The sequence below is a fragment of the Elephas maximus genome, chromosome 6, assembly GCF_024166365.1.
Source record: "Elephas maximus indicus isolate mEleMax1 chromosome 6, mEleMax1 primary haplotype, whole genome shotgun sequence".
NCBI lineage: Eukaryota > Metazoa > Chordata > Mammalia > Proboscidea > Elephantidae > Elephas > Elephas maximus.
The window spans coordinates 99,054,324-99,078,183 of record NC_064824.1 but is presented as its reverse complement, the minus strand read 5'-3'; the positions used below and the strand labels follow the sequence as shown (position 1 = coordinate 99,078,183).

Sequence of the window (23,860 nt, the reverse complement as noted above, 5' to 3'; positions counted from 1 at the left end):
CAGAAAAAAACTAGACTCTCAGAAATTCTTCAAAACATTTAAAGATGAAATAACACCAATTTTACACAAATACTTCCAGAAAATACATAAAAAAAAAGTGCTTATCTATTTACTGTAACCAGTATGACCTAAATGCCAAAACCTGTCACACTGCATTAAAACAAAGAAAAATTAAAAGCCATATTACATCATAAACATACATACAAAAATCCAAAAAATAATTAGCAAATAGAATTCAGCATGTATTAAAAGAATACATCACATCAAGACGAGTTCATTGCAGAAATGCAGTGGTGGTTTAATATTCAAAAATCAATGCTGTAATTCTTCACCTTAGTAGGAAAAAAAAAAAGGAGAAAAGTAGTATCTTCTCAATAGAGACAGAAAAGTCATTTGATAAAATTCAGCAGCCATTGCTGAAAAAAACTCTCAGCAAACCAGGAGTACAAGAGAACTTCCTTAATCTGGATAAAGACAATATACAAAAACCCAAGAGTAAACACCATCTTTAATGATGGGAACACAATAATAATACCCACTATCATTACTTGTATTCAGTATTGAACAGGAAGTAGTGATTGCAATAATTCTGTAAAAACAAAAACATCACTATTCACAAATATCAAAACTGTAGCCAAAGAAAATGAAAAAAAAAAACAACTATAAAAAAAAAAATAGATAAGCTATTAGAATTAATAGCAAGGTCATTGGAAACAGGGTTAATATAACAAAATCAACTGTACATCTACATACTAGCACTAAGAAAAAATGAAATAAAAAATCCAATAACATTGCGAATAGCAATAAAAACATCAAATACATAGGAATAAATCTAAAAATTATGCACAATAACTACACAAAAAACTACAAACCATTATACTTAATACTATACCATGTCCCTGGACAGAAGATTCAATTTTATGAAGATGTTAATTTTCCCCCAAATGAACTAGAATCAACACAATCCCAATCAAGATTCCAGCAGTGTGTGCAACTGTGTGTAAATCGACAAGCCGACTATAAAATTCACATGGGAATGCAAAGGGTCAAGGATAGCCAAAGTAATAAAACAAATAAATTAGAGACTTATACTATCAGATAGCAAGATTTATTAAAAAGCTAATAATTAAAACTGTGGTATTGACAAAAGAACTCATGTAATAGTGAGTTGAGAAACAAACTCATATATATCCAAAAAAAAAAATCCAAACTCATTGCTGTTGAGTTGATTCCAACTCATAGCAACCCTATAGGACAGAGTAGAACTGCCTCATAGGGTTCCCAAGGAGTAGCTGATGAATTTAAACTGCTGACCTTTTTGTTAGCAGCAATCTCTTAATCTCCTTGCCTGATTTATGACAAAAATGATTGGCAGTGAGGTGGGGAAAGAATGGTCTTTTCAAAAAATGGTCAACTGGTTAAACTCAAGTTGGACCTTGAGTCAAATGGTATAAGGTCAACTAGATAAACACATGAAAAAAATGATTCTTGACCATTCCCTCATACTATACCCAAAAACTCTAGGTAGACTGAAGATCTAAAAGTGAAGGGAAAATAATAAAGCTTTTAAAAGAAAACATAGAACACCTTATGATCTTGAATTGGTAAAGATTTCTTTAAAAGGGTACCAAAAGTACTAACTATAAATGGAAATATATATATATATATACTTGAAACCTTGATAGCACAGTGGTTAAGACCTCAGGCTGCTGATCAAAAGACCAACAGTTCGACAGTTCAAATCCACCAGCCACTCCTTGGAAACCCTACGGGGCAGTTCTACTCTGTCCTATAGGGTCGCTATGAGTCGGAATCGACTCGACAGCAATGGGTTTGGTTTTTTATGCACACACACACACACACACGTCTGTGTAAAGAACTTCTGTTCACCTAAAGACACCATTAAGAAAGTGAAGAGGCAAGCCACAGAGTAGGAGAAGATATATGTAATATACAAATAGCTCAGGCATAGTATATACAAAGAACTGTCAAAAATCTGTAAGAAAACAAAAGACAACCCAACAGAAAAAAATAAACATGTGAATAGATGCTTAACTTCATTAGTTACCATAAAAATGAAAATTGAAACCTCATTATACCACCATCCAAAACCAAAAACCCGATGCTGATGCCCCTTTATCACCGTTCTTATTCAATATTGTGCTGGAGGTCCTAGCCAGAGCAATTAGGATAGATAAAGAAATAAAGGGCATCCAGACTGGCAAGGAAGAAGTAAAAGTATCACTATTTGCAGATGACATGATCTTATACACAGAAAACCCCAAGGAATCCTCAAGAAAACTACTGAAACTAATAGAAGAGTTCAGCAGAGTATTGGGATACAAGATAAACATACAGAAACCAGCTGGATTCCTCTACACCAACAAGAAGAACATCAAAGAGGAAATCACCAAATCAATACCATTTACAGTAGCCCCCAAGAAGATAAAATACTTAGGAACAAATCTTACCAGAGATGTAAAAGACTTATACGAAGAAAACTACAAAATACTTCTGCAAGAAACCAAGAGACCTACAAGTGGAAAAACATACCTTGCTCATGGATAGAAGACTTAACGTTGTAAAAACGTCTATTCTACCAAAAGTGATCTATAGATCTAATGCAATTCCGATCCAAATTCCAACGACATTTTTTAATGAGATGGAGAAGCAAATCACCAACTTCACACGGAAGGGAAAAAGGCCCCGATAAGTAAAGCATTACTGAAAAAGAAGAACAAAGTGGGAGGCCTCACTCTACCTGATTTTAGAACCTGTTATACCACCACAGTAGTCAAAACAGCCTGGTACTGGTACAACAACAGATACATAGACCAATGGAACAGAATTGAGAATCCAGACATAAATCCATCCACATATGTACAGTTGATATTTGACAAAGGAACCAAAACAGTTAAATGGGGAAAAGACAGTCTTTTTAACAAATGGTACTGGCATAACTGGATATTCATCTGAAAAAAAATGAAAAAAGACCATACCTCACTCCATGCACAAAAACAAGCTCAAAATGGATCAAAGACCTAAATATAAAATCTGAAACAATAAAGATCATGGAAGAAAAAATACGGACAACGTTAGGAGCCCTAATCCATGGCATAAACAGTATACAAAACATTACTAACAATGCAGAAGAAAAACTAGATAACTGGGAGCTCCTAAAAATTGAACACCTATGCTCATCCAAAGACTTCACCAAAAGAGTAAAAAGACTACCTACAGACTGGGAGAAAGTTTTTAGCTATGACATTTCCGATCAGCGTCTGATTTCTAACATCTACATGATACTGTAAAAACTCAACTGCAGAAAGACAAATAACCCAATTAAAAAATGGGCAAAAGATATGAACAGACAGTTCACTAAAGAAGACATTCAGGTAGCTAACAGATATATGAGGAAATGCTCAGGATCATTAGCCATTAGAGAAATGCAGATCAAAACTACAATGAGATTTCATCTCACTCCAACAAGGCTGGGATTAACCCAAAAAACACAAAAGAATATATACTGGAGAGGCTGTGGAGAGACTGGAATACTTATACACTGCTGGTGGGAATGTAAAATGGTACAACCACTGTGGAAATCGATTTGTCGCTTCCTTAAAAAGCTAGAAATAGAACTACCATAGGATCCAGCAATCCCACTCCTTGGAATATATCCTAGAGAAATAAGAGCCTTTACACAAACAGATATATGCACACCCATGTTCATTGCAGCAGTGTTTACAATAACAAAAACATGGAAGCAACCAAGGTGCCCATCGATGGATGAATGGATAAATAAATTATGGTATATTCACACAATGGAATACTATGCATCGATAAAGAACAGTGATAAATCTGTGAAACATTTCATAACATGGAGGAATCTGGAAGGCACTATGCTGAGTGAAATTAAAAGTCAGTTGCAAAAGGACAAATATTGTATAAGACCACTACTATAAGAACTTGAGAAACAGTTTAAACAGAGAAGAAAATATTCTTTGATGGTTATGAGAGGGGGTTGGGAATGAGGGTGGGAGAGGGGTATTCACTAAGTAGACAGTAGATAAGAACTACTTTAGGTGACGGAAAAGACAACACACAATACAAGCGAGGTCAGCACAACTGGACTAAACCAAAAGCAAAGAAGTTTCCTGAATAAACTGAATGCTTTGAAGGCCAGTGTAGCAGGGACCAGGGTTTGGGGATCATGGTTTCAAGGGACATCTAAGTCAATTGGCATAATAATATCTATTAAGAAAACATTCTGCATCCCACTTTGGAGAGTGGCGTCTGGGGTCTAAAACGCTAGCAAGTGGCCATCTAAGATGCATCAATTGGTCTCAACCCACCTGGATCAAAGGAGATTGAAGAACACCAAGGATACAAGGTAATTACCAGCCCAAAAGACAGAAAGGGCCACATGAACCAGAGACTACATCAGCCTAAGACCAGAAGAACTAGATGGTGCCCAGCTACAACTGATGACTGCCCTGACAGGGAACACAACAGAGAACTCCTGAGAGAGCAGGAGAGCAGTGGGATGCAGACCCCAAATTCTCGTAGAAAGACCAGGCTTAATGGTCTGACTGAGACTAGAAGGACCCCGGTGATCATGGCCCCCACACCTTCTGTTGGCCCAGGACAGGAACCATTCCCAAAGCCAACTCTTCAGACACGGATTGGAGTGGACAATGGGATGGACAGGGATGCTGGTAAGGAGTGAGCTTCTTGGATCAGGTGGACACTTGAGACTATGTTGGTATCTCTTGCCTGAAGGGGAGATGAGAGGGTAGAGGGGGTTAGAAGCTGGCGAAATGGACATGAAAAGAAAGTGGAGGGAGGGAGCAGGCTGTCTCATTGCGGGGAGAGCAATCGGGAGTATGTAGCAAGGTGTATATAAGTTTTTGTGTGAGAGACTGACTTGATTTGTACTTTCATTTAGAGGACAATAAAAATTAAAAAAAAAATAAATCCGTTGTTGTCGAGTCGATTTCCACTCATAGTGACCCTATAGGTCAGGGTAGAACTGCCCCATAGAGTTTCCAAGGAGCACCTGGTGGATTTGAATTGCCAACCTTTTGGTTAGCTGCTGTAGCACTTAACCAGCACGCCACCAGGGTTTCCCATTATACCATTACATACCCACAAAATGAAAAAGACAGTAACAAGTGTTGAAGATGTAGAATGACAGAAATTCTCATACATTGCTGGCAGGAAGGTAAATTGGTACAACCCCTTCAGAAAAGTGTCTTATAGCTTCTCCTAAAGTTAAATATATATAAACCCAAAAATTATACTTTGAGTTATAGACCCAACAGAAATGTGTACTTAAATTGATCAAAAGACATACACATGGCAGCACTACTTATAATAACCCAAAACTGGAAATAATTAAATGTTCTTCATCAAAAGAATAGACAAATTGTGGTATAATCATGCAATGGAATACTATATAGCTATGAGAATGAATGATCTGTACATCTGCAACTACACACAGCAACATGGATGACTCTCAGAAACAATGCTGAGGAAAAGAAGTCAGACACAAAATTCGTACATATTGTATGATTCTATTATATGAAGTTTATAAACAGGCAAAACAAATCCATCTATATATGATGTTAGAAGCCAGGATAGTAGTTATCTTGAGTGGGTGGTGGATGGTGATTAGAAGAGGGCACAAGGTGGGGTATCTGAGGCACTGGTAATGCTGTTTCTTGATCTGGGTACTGGTTATACAGAGTGCTCACTCAGTGAAAATTTGCCACGCTCTAAAGATTTTTGAGCTTTTCTAATATGTATGTTATACTTCAAACAAAAGTTTACTTAAAAAAACTCAATGAAATTTTTTGGAAGACTTGTTGACCCTTGATTTGCATGTTTAAATGAAACAATAAGTATACAAGGATGGCCAAGACATTTTTGAAAACTAAGTAATGGAGCTACAAGACAACCATATTTACTATTTCAAAAGTATAGCAAGCAAAATGTACTGGTGCAATATGATACTAGTTTTATTTTTACAGTATAATAGGCAAATCAATGGAACAAACTAGAATGAACAGAGTGACATGATACATTTAAGAATTTTTTACTATGGTACAGATACAATGTCAATATATACATACATTTAGTTGTACACTTATACAAAAGCCTTAAACCTATACGTTATATAATGAAAAGAACACTGTCTAAAGGAGGGAAGAGGATTGTGATAAATGTTATTAATTCATCAAGCCATTTCACTTCTTTGGGCCTGAATGACAGTCTTTAAAATGATAGGTGTGAACTACGGTATTTTCTATGACTTATAATCTAGTTAATCAGGAAATGGGGATTTTGGCCGGGAGGGGAATAGCAAATGTAAAAGTTAATTTTAAAGCTTGGGGCAGTGTAGGGGCAGAAGACCCCAACGATGACCCATGGGGAAAGAAAGAAACAACTGAAGAGTGGCAGGATACCATAGACAAGCTTGGTTATCAAATGGAGGGGTAAGTTTCCTTGGTATCTTGGAGACACAAAACCTGGAGCAAGACACCACAAACCATCTCATTTAGACCTTAGTAAGTAACTACAGGTCGGTGAAACCCAAACATTGCTTAACATATACAAACACTGATCATGTTATATAAAATCTTTGTAATCTGAACCAATGTAATTCAAATTCACATACCTAAGAATCCACCTGTGCCTCTTTCTCTATGGTTTATTGAAAAGCTGAATAATTCAAAGTTTAAAACTGAATTCTATTAGATTATGGCTTCAATTTCTTTTATCAGAGCAATGTTAACAGGTTTTCATTATTTATTTTAAAATGTTTTTTTTTTTATATTCCAAGGAAGCAAATCAAATAGAAACTATTCAAAGTCTAATTTAGATAGAAGTTTCCAAGTCAATATTTAACAAAGTTTTGAAGAAATTACCTTGCAAATGGAAGGCGGATCAAATTGCACTGTTTACTAACTCGTTTCTTCTGGCTAGCTGGCAGTACAAAGGGACTCTGATGGAACTATTTGAAAACAAAGAAAATTTTCTGAATTGAAGCAAAATTTCTAATCTCATTAATTCATGTTTATTAAAGTACTAAATCATACAAGAATGCCAATAGTAATAAAACAATTCTTCCATTAGCCTTCAATAGTTGAATAAGAATAATGTGCTGATAAGGCTAAAACGTAGTTCATTCTTAATCATGGCACCCAAAGATAACAACTAATATTTTGGTATATAACCTTCCAGACTTTCTTTTGGAAGAAGTTTACTTGTATAAAAAAAAATTTTTTGACATAGGAATAAATACACATGTGTATGCCCATATACGTACTATATCTCTACATATATATGTAATACATTCACATCTACATATTGGATTATATATTTTAAAATGGCTTTTTTATTCAGAATTTGGGTGATGTAAATACACCTTTTAAATTTTTGCATATCTACATTTTCTGAAATGAGTATGTTTTAATTATTTAATAAAAACTACAAGATTTTTTTTTTTATAAGATTAGGCAACATATAACCATGTTTTTCTAGTACAGTGCTAAGGTATATAATGGCAACAGAGAGTACAGCCAAATTAACAAACTGATTTTAAAACACATGGAAATGCAGTGGACCTAGAATAGTCAAAAGGACTTAGAAGAAAACAAAGTTGGAGGGCTACAGTAATTAAGACAGTGTGGTATTAGCATAAAGATAGATAAATAGATAATGAAATAGAACAGAGTCCAAAAATAGACCTATTTATTTAATCTATTAAATTTTGACAAAGGTACAAAGGTCAAATGGGGAGGTTAGATTTCCACCCTTGTCAAACTATAATAAGGCACCCTTCCCCCAGAGTTGATAAAACTGACTAGGGACAAGAGAAAGAAATCTAAGCAGACTAATATCCATAGAATAAATAAAGTTAACAAAGAGCTACCACTCCCACTAAAAAAGTCTCAGGTCCAAATGGTTTCACGTGAGAATTCTACTAATCTTTAAAGAACAAATAATTCCAATACTATACCACTTTTCCAGAGGATAGGAAAAGAATGAAAACATCCAAATTCTTTTAAAAAGCTTAGTATGTAACATGTTTATCAATGCCTAAAAAAGACTATATGAAAAGAAAACTTTAAAGAAATCTCACTTATGAAGAACAATACAAAAATTCTAAATAGTGATAAGAATTCAGCAGCACATTAAAAGATTAATAAATGATTACTAAATTGTTTCTGAAGTTTATTCTGGAAATGCAAAATTAGGAAAGCTTAATGTGGTAAGAAGTCATCACGTTAATACATCTAAAAAGAAAGACGAATGATCATCATTATGTATGCTGAAAATATTTAACATTATTTATTTAAAAGGCACGATAACATAGGTATTGCCAGATGAACATGTACCTTGTCGTTAAAAAAAACACACACTGTTCTTAGTGAGGAAACACTATTCAACATTTTATAAGTATTTCTTACTCTCTACTATGTTCTAGTTTAGAGTACTATGCTCTAGACATTGTTCTGGTATAGACAAAAATCACTGCACTTAAGAAGCATACATTCCTGTGGAATGAACAACAAATAAAATCAATCAGTAAAATTTTATGCAGCCGCATCTTGTTTCACTGTACTTCACTTCACTGCGGTTCGCGGATACTGCGTTTTTACACATTGAAGATCTGTAGCAACCCTGCATCGAGCAGGTCTGTTGGTGCCATTCTTCCAATAGCATGTGTTCACTTTGGATTTCTGTGTCACATTTTGGTAATTCTCCCAGTATTTCAAACTTTTTCATTATTATTGTATCTGTTATGGTGATCTGCGATAAATGATCATTGATGTTACTATTGTAACTGTTTTGGGGCACCACAAACTGTGCCCCATAAGATGGCACCATATAAGATGGAAGACTTAATTGATAAATGTGTGTTCTGATTGCTCCACCAACTGGCCGTTCCCCTTCTCTCTCCCTCTCCTCAAGCCTCCCTGTTCCCTGAAATACAATATTGAAATTAGGCCAATTAATAATCCTACAACGGCCTGTAAGTGTTCAAGTGAAAGGAAGAGTCACACGTCTCTCACTTCAAATCAAAAGCTAGAAATGATTAAACTCCGTGAGGAAGGCATGTCGAAAACCAAGATAGGCTGAAAGCTAGGTCTCTTGTGCCAAACAGTTTGCAAAGTGGCAAATACAAAGGAAAAGTTCTTGAAAGAAATGCAAAGTGCCACTCCAGTGAACACACGAATGATTAAAAAATGAAACAGTCTTATTGATGATATGGAGAAAGTTTTAGTGGTCTGAATAGAAGATCAAACCAGCTACAACATTCCCTTAAGCCAAAGCCTAATCCAGAGGAACCCCTAATGCTCTTCAATTCTATTAAGGCTTGACAGGGTAAACAAGCTGCAGAAGACAAGTGTGAAGCTAGTAAAGGTTGGTTCATGAGGTTTAATGAAAGAAGCCATCTCATGACACAAAAGTGCAAAGTGAAGCAGCGAGTGCTGATGTAGAAGCTGCAGCAAGTTATCCAGAAAATCTAGCTCAGATAATTGATAGAGGCGGCTACGCTTCACAACAGATTTTCAGTGTAAATGAAACAGCCTTATATTGGAAGAAGATGCCTTCTAGGACTCTTATAACTAGAGATGAGATGTCAATACCTGGCTTCAAAGCTTCAAAGGGCAGTCTGACTCTCTTATTAGGGGCTAACGCAGCTGATGGCTTTAAGTTGAAGCCAGTGCTCATTTACCATTCTGAAAATCCTAGGGCCTGTAAGAATTATGCTCAATTTACCGTGCCAGTGCTTTATAAATGGAACACAAAGCCTGGCTGAAAGCACACTGTTGAGACCTACTGTTCAGACAAAAAGATTCCTTTCTGACAACGCACCTGGTCACCCAAGAGCTCTGACGGAGATGTACAAGAAGATTAATGTTGTTTTCATGCCTGCTAACACTACATCCATTCTGCAGCCCATGGATCAAGGAGTAATTTCCACTTTTAAGTCTTACTATTTAAGAAATACATTTCATAAGGCTATAGCTGCCATAGATAGATTCCTCTGATGGATCTGGGCAAAGTAAATTGAAAACCTTCTGGAAAGGATTCACAATTCTAGATGCCATTAAGAACATTCGTGATTCATGGGAGGAGGTCAAAATAACATTAACAGGAGTTTGGAAGCAGTTGATACCAACCCTTTTGGATGACTTTGGGGGGGTTCAAGACTTCAGTGGAGGCAGTAACTACAGATGTGGTGGACATAGCAAGAGAACTAGAATTAGAAGTGGAGCCTGAAGATCTGACTGTATTGCTGTAATCTCAGGATAAAACTTTAATGGATGAGGAGTTGCTTCTTATGGATGAGCAAAGAAAGTGGTTTCTTGAGATGGAATCTACTCCTGAAGAAGATAGTGAACACTGCTGAAATGACAAAAAAGGATTTAGCATATTACTTAAACTTAGTTGATAAAGCAGCTGCAGGGTTTGAGAGGACTGACTCCAATTTTGAAAGTTCTACTACAGGTAAAATGCTATCAAACAGCATCACATGCTACAGAGAAATCTTCCATGAAAGGAACAGTCCATCAATGTGGCAAACTTCATTGTTTATTTTAAGAAATTGCCACTGCCACCCCAAGCTGATCAGTCAGCAGACATCAACATCAAGGCAAGAGCCTCCACCAGCAAAAAGATTACGACTTGCTGAAGGCTCAGATGATCATTAGCATTTTTTAGCAATAAAGTATTTTTAAATTTAGGTAGGTACTTTTCTTGAGACATAATGCTACTGCACACTTAATAGACCACAACATAGTGTAAACATAACTTTTACACATGCTGGGAAACCAAAAAATTTGTGTGACTTGCTTTACTGAGATATTCACTTTATTGCAGCAGTCTGGAACTGAACCCACAATATCTCTGAGGTATGCCTGTAATATGTTATATAGTGTCAAGTGCTAAGGAGAAAAAGCAGGATGTGAAATGTGGGGACAGGGGTGGGGAAGGGCTTAAATGTATACAGGATTGCCAGGGAAGGCTTCATTGACTTGAGAAAAGAGCTAAAGGAAGTGAGGGAACTAGCCATGTGACAGAAAAACAAGTGCAAAGGCCCTGTGGCAGAAGCTTACCTGTGTTTGAAGGAGAGGATGGAGGCCTGACTACTGAAGAGGCTAAAGAGATGAAGGAAAGGGAGAGTAGGAGATGAAGTGAAAAAAATAAGAAGTGTTTCCATTTTAGATCTTATCAGGCAATAGAGGAGACAGGAAGTCATTGTTGTTGTTAGGTGCCATCGAGCTGGTTCCAACTCAGAGCAACCCCATGTACAACAGAACCAAACACTGCCCGGTCCTGCATCATCCTCACAATCGTTGCTATGCTTGAGTCATTTGCTGCAGCCACTGTGTCAATTCATCTCATTGAAGGTCTTTCTCTTTTTCACTGGCCCCCCCACCAAGCATGATGTACTTCTCCAGGGACTGGTCCCTCCTGATAACATGTCCAAAGTATGTGAGATGAAGTTTCACCATCCTTGCTTCCAAGGAGTAACTCTAGCTGTACTATTTTCAGAACAGAATTGTTTGTTCTTCTGTAGGTCCATGGCAGTCATTAGAGCATTGTAAGCAGAGTAAAATTTTAACAGGATCACTCTGGCAAGGGCAGAAGCAAGAGGTTCAAAACTGAGATGCTATTACAAAAACGTATGTAAGAGATAATGATGGCTTGGACATGTGTGATAAAGGTGAAGTTGTAAGAAGTGATACAATTCTGGACTGATTTTTGAAGGCAGGGATAACAGGATTTGCTAAAGGATCAGTTATGGGTTATATGAGTAAAAGACAGAAAAATAGAGCTGTAACTACCTGAGATGAAGACCACAAAAGGAACTAGTTTGGTGGTAAATATGTGAAATTTGAGATGCCTCATACAAATATGTAGTTGGATATGTATCATTTGAATACATAAGATGAGGTGTCCAGCCTGAAGATGCAAATCTGGGAGTCATCAGTACACAGTAGTAATTAAAAACATACAACTGGACAAAATTATTTAGGGAATGAGTACAGACAGAAAAGAGAAGTCTAAGAACTGAGTCCCAGGGCACTCCCAAAATTTAACTGTCAGGAAAATAAAGAGGAACTGGCAAAGAAACTGAAAAAGAACAGCTAGAAAGGTAGGGAAAAACTTAGGAGTGTGGTGTCCTACAAGTCATGTGAATGTCAATACGAAGACCAAGAAATGTGCACAGGTTCTTGTGATGTGGAGCTCAATGGTGACTTACAGAAGAGCAGTTTTAGTTGAGTGGTGACAAAAACCCAGTTGGAGTGGGTTCAAGAGAAACTGGAGACCGTGTCAACCCTCTCGAGAATTCTGCTATAAAGGAGAGAAATGAGATGGTAGCTAGAGGTAAGTGAAGCAAGAGGTTTTCTTCTTTTTTTTTAAGATGGGAGAGACAAAAACAGTTTGCATCCTGATGGGAATTATCCAGAAAAAGGGAAAAAACTGAAAATACAAGAAGGAAAGGCATTCTATACTAACGTCAAGCCAACAGCCAAAGATAACCCAAGTGTCTGGTAACAGCAATCTAGTTAAACAGATTAGAAGTCCATTCGGTAAATCAGCAGCACTGAAAAAGAATGAGGAAGTACTCTGTGCAATCGGAGTTTCCCAAGACACGCCAGGTTAAAAACAAGTAAGGCACAGAACTATCTAGTGTGCTATTTTTTGTGTAAGAAAGGGAAAATTAAGAAAATATTTATTTTTTGTTGGTATTTACATAAAGCAGCAAACAAAAACAATTACCTGCATGAGGTGTAGAAGGAAGAGAAGAGAATGGAGAAGAAAGTAGCTGGAGGCAGGATACAAGCATGTGTGAGACCCTATACTTTCTTATCTTATATTGTTCTGATATTAGTACCATGTGTCTATATTATCTGTTGCTCCCCCATCGCTGACTAAACAAGGAGTAGTAAAGATATGCAAAAGTGAATCTGCTAAATAATAAGACCCCAAGAAAGCAAGCACCACAGTTGTATATGATCCCTTCATCCTCCAGCAACTTTATCCACCTAACCCTTTTTCTTTTACTCTTACCTTAAACTAGATGCTGACCCCCAACCCTCTTCAAGCTTTCCAAAGAAAACCACACAAAAACATCTGTGAACAATGCAGACTTTACTAAAGACTTTTTTAAAAACCTGATGTGGGGAAAAGGCTTTATACCACACAACTCAAAACATAGAGTTGAGCAATTTTTTTTAGGGGTATCTGTTCTCCAGAGTTCCTTAGGGTATTGGTGATATGATCCTCCTCCCTTCCATACGCTGCCAAACTTGCTTCTTTCTCTTAACTTTCCATGTCATTTCCTGTACTGATTCTGTGCTCCCCACTCCTATATCAAATTCCAGTCTTAGTAACGGGTTCATAGCAATTCAATTCTAACCTGCAAGGTCATCAGCAAAATAGAAGACACCTAACCTCTTATCCTACTACCACTACCAATCGATGTCCCAATAAAAAGCATCTTGTCTCCTTTAAAAAAAAAAAACACCTGTTGTTAAACGTACAAAGCACAACTCAGGTCACTGGTTGTCCTAGGTGTCACATTTATAATTCCAGTAGACACACATGCTGTGGCCATTATTTCACAGGAATAGTTACGCAGATGTTTTTTTCATTCAAATGTGGATTAAATTAGACCACAAGTACTTACCCTTTGGCTAGCTTTTTATAAATATTCTGAGAAAGGAGCGAAATATTTATTACATAGGTCTAAAGAGTTCTTACCTTCTTAACACAAAGACTATGCATTTAGGCTCAAACAGCCTTAAAAGTGACTTTTAAAAGAGACTCACAGAAAATTTTATAGAAAAATACATAGAAAAAGTAATAAAAACATTTATTGCACTTTTTCTATTGCCAGGCACATGCTAGCCACATTTAACTTTCCCAATAACTCTTTATAGATATACTACCTTTATTCGCATCTTGCAAATGAGAAAAGGTTAAATAAGGTTAAAGAGTGAGAGTTCAAGATCACAGGACTTAAAGAAACAGCAGACTTGGGATCTAAATATACAGTATAGGCAGTCCATTTAAAAGCTACTCTCTGAAGCACTAAACTGCCTCCAGAATCTATCTAGAAATTAATCTAAACTTGGGATTTCACAGCACATACTGTTTCATAACATTTCTTCAGCTTATATATTTTGTATATTTCGCCTTCTCATTAGTTATTCCTTCACAACACCAAGTTTCCTATTTAGATACTTGAGTTAATTTCACTAATAATTTGGTCCTTCTCCCTTGCTGATTTTTCTACTGATTTTATTTTCCTTGGGCTAATTTATAAGAGTTCCTTAAATATTCTTTTTACCTTAAATATTCATAATATTAATGCTATCTGACATATGCTTAAATGTTTTTCCCAGTTCGCTATTTATTTTTACGATTTTTTTAACCATCTAAAAATTTTTTAATGAGAAAATCTATCAGTAGCTTTCTTTATGCTGTCTTTGCTTGGAGGTATAGAAAGTCCTCTCCTACCTAACTTGAACTCATTTGTGTTTTCTTATTTTATGATTTCCTTTTTGTATCAAATCCAACTAAAATTTATTTTAGAGGATGGTATAAAGTTGGATCTGATTCCATTTTCCCTCAAATCTCTTCACTTGTGTCCATCTTTTTTTTTTTTTAAATAATATAAATTATTTCCTAATTTGAAATGCTATCTTTACTTTCTCCTATTTTATGTCTTTTAGTCCATTTAGGGGCCATTATATGCCCTTAAACTGTCTAATCTTATGTTATTTTTAATAAAAAAGAAAAACCTAATTCTTATATAACAATTTCAATAATTGTTTATACTAAATGACAATGTGTTGTCAGCTAGTTAAAACTGGTATCTTCATTCCTTTCTAAAAACTTTAAAATACAAATCTCTAACCTTGATGTGATTTAACTAATCTCAATTATCCTTAGTGATGCTTACAAATTACCCTTTCATATCAATTCTACTTACCTCAGAAAGATTACTCATTTCAATTGCAGCTATCAAGTTATTGTTCATGAGTGCTTCTATTTCTATAAGCTTCTTATTCTGCATATGTAAAATAAAGAAGACAACTTTTAATCAATTAAAACCTGGAGTTTATTATCATACCATACATTTACAAATAGCTTCACTGTAAGAAGACTTAGAAAATAATTGAGATCACATTAAGCTAAAAAAGTACTATACTGTAAAGTCCAAATAGCCACATATATATATTTTGAATGCTTTTGATCTATTAATCATAGTTTTCCCACATTTTTCTATCTTTTATAATAACATATCACTTGGCAAATGAATAAAGTTTGTAAGCCACAGGAATTTAACCCTCAAGTATAGCAGGTCATTTTTCCATTTTAAAATTTCCACTCATTTTAGATTTAGAATCTATGGATACAATCTAGCTAATCACTCCAACTTCCTTGGACAGAGTTGGAAGTTGGAAGAAAAAGCAATTACTACAATCTTCATTCTCTTTGGCTTGTGGCCAGTGAAATGCTGGGATTAAGGAAGAATACAAACACTCTGGAAACTTTCCTTTCAATTTACTGGAGGAGCTTTTTAAAATGTATTAATGCACCTAGCTTCGCTTATGATATGCAATTAAATGCTGATCAAGGTAATATGCTGGTTTGCAGAGCCCACACTTAGAATGCAGATGTAAGACACCTATTTTATTATCCTATTATGTTTGCCCTTTAACACAGATTTACATGGCACATGACTTTCAATGATTTTTTATAATAATTAGAGAGTTGAAAACATTTTTAAAGCTTCTATAACAACGTCCTTAAAAGATTTTAGTTATGCTTCAGAATTTTAACACAATACAGTTTTCATACCAAATTATTTAGCTTTAGGCGAAGAAATGTATTCTCAAAATTCAATTTCTCCACTTCTTTTTGCAACAGCATTTTTTCAGTTGTAAGTCTTCGAGAATTCTCTTTCTCTCTACTAAGAGCCTGAGCTAAGGCCCTATTGTTGTGCTTCAAAGAAATTTTTAAAATGGAAGAATTGTCTGTAAAAAGATTTTTAAGAGTTAATATTGAACTTGCAACTTAAAATTTCTTACTCTTGAATAAAACTAATTTAGGCAGAATATATTTCTCTCTAAGTGTTTTAACTGAAGGTTGAAAAATAAGAGAATGAGAATAGAGATGGAGTTAAAAAAAAAAAATTGTACCCAGAGTTTGGCTCTGAAGAAACGCAAGATCAAGAAAAGATAAAGAATAAGAGTCATGAGGAATGCAGAAGGTATGCCAACACAGAGATAGAAATAAGAAGACTATAATACATACACGAAGGAGACAGCTCAGGCCAGTCAATACTCACTGATGAAAATTCAGCTTTCACCACTGAGGACAAATAGTCATAACTACCCAACTAAGATGAACTGAAGGAGGCAGAAAAGATCAAATGAAAAAGGTGTCTATCAACAAAATATATACAGGTAGTCTCCAACTTACGGGGGGGTTCTATTGCGACAACTCCACCATATAAGTCACTTCTGACGTAAATCGAATACATCATTTTTTTTCTAGTTTTCATTATTATTGCCTTTTATTATCAGTATCTTTATAAATCTGTCTTTGGGGGTTGTCTTTGTCTTTGGGGGTTGGCATGAGAATAACATCAGCAAATTACACGCTGCAACACTGTACACAGTACATATTACTAATGATAAGATGTAAAAAAAAAAAAAAAGACAGTCATAAGTGTGGTTTGTTGTAACTCGAATATGTCATAAATCAGGGACTACCTATAATGATTTTAGTCTATTTCTATAGTTGATAAAATAAGGAACCCAATATTATACCAGTTCTCCAGGAAAAAGTAAAAATGTGAGTATACTTCAAAACTAATGGCACTTACTTATTATTTTTGTTTTGATTTTTGAAGCTAGAGACACATTCAATTTAGCAGTCTTTGAAATTCTTTTGTCTTTCACATGTCTCTTAATTCTTGAGGTAAAAAGTGGGCCAGTTTCCAACACTGGGGATTCCATCACTGAAATGAAAAAAAAAGAAAAAAAAGGAAGAAAGAAATCACACTATTGATTAATAAAAAAGGGTAACTGATAAGAATATTCTAAAAAGAAATAGTCATGGCTTAATAATGTATTTTGTTTGCAAAACCCTTTATATAAAATCTGAAAGTATGAACTAATCAAAAGTGTTCTAAAGTAGAATATGAAAAGTAAATGACTTTGTTTTTTCATTCAAGCCTGTTATATCTCTGTGCCAGGTGATAGGTATGGTCCTTGCTCTCACGGAATGCATTGTCCGATGTGGGTTAGACACTGTTATGGTAACAAGTATGAGGTATAACCTTGGAGATAAACACCCAGTTTAATGGAGGCACAGACGAGAAATACCTAACCCTAGAGAGGAGGGGGAAAGGAAGCAGACAGGAAATCTTAAACTTTATCTGCTTATTAGACTTATGGTCTATTAGACTTTACAATCTAATAAGGGATACAGGAATAAATAATTACATTATAGAATGACAAGAACAACGGCTATAATATACAAAGCAAAGAAGTTCCACCTCCTTTTGGAATGGGATCGTCTATAACTGTTATACTTTGCCTCTTCCACCACTGTATTTTGGGAACTGACAACTTCTTTTCTAGTTTCACAGGCCCAGAGACGGAGAATTTTGCTCCAGGATGAATCATACCCAGAGTCTCACACACGCCTAATTTAGATGAGATTTGGGATTTATGAGCTGATGATATTTAAATATTTTGGACTTGAGTAATGAATGGGTGGAGACTCTTGGAGATGCTGGGCTGGGGTGAATGTACTTTGCATGTTAATCTTTGAGGAGAGAGGGCGGATTGTGGAAGGCTGAAAAATGCCTAGATAATGATCCTCTTTTCAACAAGCGCCCCAAAGGAGAGGACTTCTTCAAGAAGTTGGGTAGAGAGTCCCGAACATTCACTCAGCAGATACCTATGGAGCGCTTACAAGGAACTGTTCAAGACGCAGGGAGTACAGCAGTCACAAAAACAAAAATCCCTTCCCTCAAAAAGCTGACATTCTAACAGACGGCCAGTTCTCCCTCGCCCAGTCGGGCGCTCAAATCCTGGGAATAAGAAAGAGGTAGCGACTCAGACCCAGCCGGGCCGGTGCAGGAGGCGCGGCTCGGGATCCCGGAGGGCGGAGAGCCGGCAGGACCGCGGGTCTAGCCGGGAGGTTGGGCTCGAGAAAAGCAACGATTCCGCTAAAAAGGGGGCAACCACGTCAAAAGCCAAGGATCACTGACTTACCGCTCTTTTCGCGTGGGAATACCACCACCCAGCACCCGGAGTTCGGCCCAGAGCCGAGCGCCGGGCTCTGGTTTAAACTCCACAGCCGTTGGCGGTTGTCATATCAGCCAATCAGGTCCCGAGTAGCCGGTGAAAAACTGCGCAGTTCCGAGGAAGTGAGAGGCGGAAGGGGCGGGACTCTGCTGAGAGGGCCCGAAGGGGGCGTGGCCGGCCTAGCAGGGGGCGAGGCCTGCTTAGAGAAAAGGCGCGCCTCTGTGCCTTTGGGGCATGTGGGGTTTTGCTGTGTCCTGAAACATTCCTTGATGAAAAAGCAAACGCTCAATTGACAAAACTTTTATCGACCAGATGGCTAAAAGGCTTGACGGTCACCTGAAGTCTGTTTAAAGGTTTATGTTGTGTGAGACTGCCTGCCCACATTTTATTTCTTCTGCATCCTTGCATTCCCAGTTGTGATTCCAGCATCTTCATCTAGTTTTTACTTAAAATCTCTCGCCACCCTTCTTTTTTTTTTTCTAACTTTACAAAAAAAAAAAAAATTTTTTTTTTCTGAGGGAAAAGTGTTGATAAAATTTCCTTGAAAATCCTAGATCTCAGTAGTATTTATGTCCTGTACTAATGGTCTGTTTAAACTGAATATACAAGAATAGATTTTCTGCTCTATTCAAGTACATTAAAAAATATTCACTTTATGTACCAAGTCCTTAGCTTAGCTTTCTTTCACAAATAACTTTCATAACCTATACAAAGAATACCTACAGAGAGTAAAACTTCCTCTATGTATACCATTAGAATGAAAATGGCTTGTTAACTCTAGGGTTTAATGATTGATAATATAGTGATGCATTCAGCCTTATATCCTTGTCAAACTTTTATTCATACGAAGCACATCCCAGGATCACAACTTTACATCTTAGAGAATCTAGACAAAATGATGCAAAACATACATTGTGGTAAGACCTTTTAGTCTGATATATTTCAAGATCTGTCTCAAACAGACCTGGTTACATAAATCTTGTGTAAATAGAAAATTATTTATTGGTTTACCAGCTGCCAAAATTACAAGGTACAGTACAGTAAAAACTTCAATAATAGTGGTTGAGAATGGAATGTTCTGGTTATAGAAATTTCTGTTGCGCAGTGGTTAAAGCGATGGGCTGCTAACTGAAAGGTTGCTGGTTCAATACCACCAGAAGCTCCATGGGAGAAAGATATAGCAGTCTGCTTCTGTAGAGATTTATAGCCTTGGAAAACCTACGGGTTCACTATGAGTTGGAATTGACGGCAGTGGGTTTGATTTTTGGAATGGGTTAACTAGCATTCTATCTTGCTTACCCAGCCTTCACATTAAACCCAGAACCAAACCCATGAGTCGATTCTCACTCATAGCGACCCTATAGGACAGAGCAGAACTGCCCTGTAGGGTTTCCAAAGCAGGGATCTTTATGGAAGCAGATTGCCACATCTTTCTTCTGAGCTCTAACTGACGACCTTTTGGTTAGCAGCTGAGCGATTTAATCACTGTGCCACCAGGGCTCCTCCTAACGCATTAAATACTCAATATATATTATATCCTTTTTTAAATAAACCATGACATGGTTTTGCCATTTAGTGGTTATTTAATCTTGGCCAAGTCGCCTCATCTCTGTAGGCTTCTGTTTCCTCATTTGTAAAATGGAAATAACAACACTCCATATATTTTTATGATGGCTCCAATCAACAGATTCTTTTGCTCAAATACATTAATATTGCTTTCTTCTCAACTGACTCATTTTGTAGCTACAACTTCAAAACCAAAGCAAATAGAAAAGGGAGATAGAGAAGTCAGAGGTAGGAGAAATGTTAAGAAATTTATCAAGACATGAATACCAACTTCTGTTTTTTTTAAGTCCTGACTATCTTATTTCAAAGAAGTTAAGACAACTTAATGAGCTGAGTGCTTTATTAATTGTAAAAAGCTCTTGAAAATATAAATCCTTACCATGCAGAACCATAAACCTAGGAAATATAATAAATAGGGCTGAGTTTAGCCTGATCTCAGCTTGATTTTTCGTCATTTGTCTTATGGTATAATGGACAGGCAGACACTGGTAGTTCAATTCTCGCCTTCCATGTGGTAGATCCAGATTCAATTCCGGGCCAATGCATCTCATGTGCAGCTACCACCCATCTGTCAATGGAGGCTAACGGGTTGCTATGAAAAGGTTTCAGCAGAGCTTCCAGACTAAGACTGACTAGGAAGAAAGGTCAGACAATCCGCTTCTGAAAATCAGCCAATGAAAACCCTCTGGATCACTATGGTCCAATTGTTAACTGATCACGGGGATGGCTTAGGACCAGGCAACATTTTGTTCTGTTGTGCATGGGGTTGCCATGAGCCTGGAGTCAGCTCCACACAGCTAACAACATGATAGCAGCAAGAGCCCTGGACTAGGAGTTTGGAGATGCAGAGTTAGTTGTAGCTCAGCCATTAGCCATGTGTTGCATATTCTTTATTGATAAAATAAAATAGTTAAATTAAATGAGCTCACAGTTCTATTCTAATACTCTCCTGCACTGATTTCACTCCTCTCCATTTTCCTTTACTCTTAGACTCATTAGTTACCTAATTTTCTCTACCTAAAGGTTCTGTTACATAGATTCCGGTCAATTAAAATTTGAAGGTTCTGTTACATAGATTCCGGTCAATTAAAATTTGATTGTGCTTATCTACACTCCAACACCAAACAAAAGATAATGGGGGAGATGGGAAGAGAGGTAGGCTAACTGCCAAAAATCCTCCTTAACATATTAGCATTATTGTTGTTAAATGCAGTCCAGTCAGTTTCAACTCATAGTGACCCTATGAACAACACAAGGAAACACTGCCTGGTCCTGCGCCATACTCACAATATATTAGCATTACTAATACAAAAATCATTCAAGAAAAACAATCTCTGAACAGGACCCAAGTCAAAGTCACATGGGCAAATCTACAAACCAATAAAACAAAATAGAAATAGCATACTTAACATTTTATTAAACTATCTGATCTGCTATCTGTACCAGTATGGCAGGTTTTTGAACTGCAACCGAGGAAACCTGAGCCAGGGTGATAGAGGCAAGAAAGGATGTTGGGTGGTTTAAAGCATTTCTGGAGTGGACAGAGGTGCTGGCTTGGAAAACAGGCAGGACCAAGGGGGCCCTTGGTGGTAGATAGGGACACAGACATTGTCAAACCACCAAAACAGCCTCGTGAGGACACAGTTGATGTTGCACAGCCAGCAGTGACACTGGATCCTGCCACTGAGACCACTGATATTACTGCATCTGGACAAAGTGGACATGGCTGGGCCGCAATTCCCCTATCCCTGCTGCTTGGCATCACTAGCTCTTGTTACTAGACCTGGGTGAGGTTATGTTTGACAGCCTAAGTTGCATCATACACTACAAGGCCTAGCTGCAAAAGAGTCCTGGACAGCCTTTGTCTGGCTCTTTGGGCTTCTTGTAGCTGTTGTGTGCTGTCGAGTCAATCCCAATTTACAGAGGCCCTATATGACAGAGTAGAACTGCCACACAGGCCTTCCTAGTTGGTGATCTAGCAGATTACCAGGTCTTTTCTCCCATGGAGTAACCAGTGGTTTCAAACTGCTGAGCTTTCAGTTAGCAGCCTATCACTTAATCATTGCACCACCAGGGCTCCTTTAGGGTTTCTTGGTGTGCAATCCTCTGCCTCCCACTTAGAGTCATAAAGATGAGAAATTGCCCAAACTCAGGAAGGGCAGTTTGAACTGGACAGCCACAAGAATGACAAAAGTCCATTACAGCATTTTACGTTACTCTTCTACAATGGTTATTTCTATTTCTCTTTAACATGAAAACTTCATGCTGTGCTGAGTGAGGGATAGGTAATGATTACAATAGTAGCAGACATTTATCAGTGCTTACCATGTCCTGGCACTGTCTTGAGCCCTTTATCTGCATTTTAATGCTCATAATAATCTTATGTGATAGGTATTATTATCTCCTTTTTACAGTTGAGGAAACTGAGGCATAGAACAGTTGAATAACTTCTGCAAGGTGACATGTGTAGTAAAGGATGCAGCTGGGATTTGGATCAAGGCAGTCTGGGCAGGTAGCATTGCATTTCCCCATGTTGCTGGCTTGCAAGCCTCCTCTTTTTTTTTTCCACAACATACATTTATTGGGAGTCTATTGCATACCTGGCATTATTCTTGAGGTAAAGATGGATGAGGCAAAGTCTTTCCTTAAAGGAGAAGACAGACAAGCAAACAATTCATTACCACACGTTGTGATAAGTAGGCCATAAGTGAGATTTGCCAAGGATGCTACCTAAGCATTTATGAAACAAGGAGTAACTCTTGAGAAAGGGAAGGGAAGCTTTCAGGGGGAAGTCAAAGTGCAGTAGGACCTCGAAGGCTGACAGCACACAGCCTGTCATGGTAATAGTTCCACTGGTGCGGAACAGGGAATGTGGTCAAATGGTGGGACAAGGGTGAAAGGTTAGACGGAAGCCAGGTGGTGGAAGGATCCTGTGTGCTTGGCTAAGAAGACTTCACTTCATGTGGATAATGGGGGTGCCTCTGAAGATGTTTAAGAAGTGGGGGGTGACATGATTAGATCTAACTCTTAGCTATAAAATTCAGGAGCAGTGTTGGGGATAGATGGGAGGGGGCCATGAGACTTGAGGTGTTTCTCTGATTTAAGCAATGGCAAGAAACATGTAAGACAGGCACCAAGAGTCCTTATCTGTGATCTATATGTGTGTTATAGGCAGGGGTGTCTTCTCTGGGGAGGAATAAAACAATCAAAGGAATTGGTCTACTGTTTACTGGATAACCTCCAGCAGTGGTTCTCATTGTGGTTCTGTCACCTACACTAAAGAAGGTTTAGATGCTGGACTATATTCAGGGAGTTGGGCTGGAATTTACTTCCCAACCTCTACCTTATGCATCCGCAGAGGACCTAAAAAGGTTCAAGTATTTCCTTACTCAAGAATTTTAGTGATAAGACAGGGATCACAACAGAGGGTTCCAGACAGAGCTGAAGAAAAATGTAGAACAAAATTCTAACTCAGAAAGAAAGACCAGACTTGCCGGCCTGACACAGACTTGAGAAATCCTGAGAGTATGGCCCCTGGACACCTTTTCAGCTCAGTAATGAAATCACTCCTGAGGTTCACCCTTCAGCCAAAGATTGGACAGGCTCATAAAAAAAAAAAAAAAAAAAAATGAGACTAAAGGGGCACACCAGCCCTGGGGCAAGGACTAGAAAGCAGGAGGGGACAGGAAAGCTGGTAATAGGTAACCCAAGGTTGAGAAGGGAGAATGTTGACATGCCATGGGGTTGTTAACCATTGTTATAAAACAATATGTGTATTAATTGTTTAATGAGAAACTAGTCTGTTCTGTAAACCTTCACCTAAAGTACAATTTAAAAAAAGTTCATGGCAAATAGCTGAAGGAAAAAAAAAAAGAATTTCAGTGATAAATCCAAACCATACAATCTGGAGGCTCGGAGAAGGAACTTGAATAGTCCTTTCT

General features: G+C 37.3%; 1 protein-coding gene across 1 annotated transcript in view; it reads right to left on the bottom strand.

Annotated features, from left to right (window-relative positions):
- Positions 1–18,423, bottom strand: part of SGO2 (shugoshin 2) — a 34,915-nt gene extending 16,492 nt beyond the window's left edge. Inside the window, exons 1-5 of the mRNA XM_049887765.1 lie at positions 18,321–18,423; positions 16,922–17,056; positions 15,892–16,067; positions 15,020–15,097; positions 6,927–7,012 (exon numbers count right to left, since the gene is read on the bottom strand). Coding sequence (XP_049743722.1) covers positions 6,927–7,012; positions 15,020–15,097; positions 15,892–16,067; positions 16,922–17,054 — 473 coding nt within the window. The 5' untranslated portion in view covers positions 17,055–17,056; positions 18,321–18,423. The remainder of the gene's footprint in view (positions 1–6,926; positions 7,013–15,019; positions 15,098–15,891; positions 16,068–16,921; positions 17,057–18,320) is intronic.
- Positions 18,424–23,860: the final 5,437 nt, after the last annotated feature.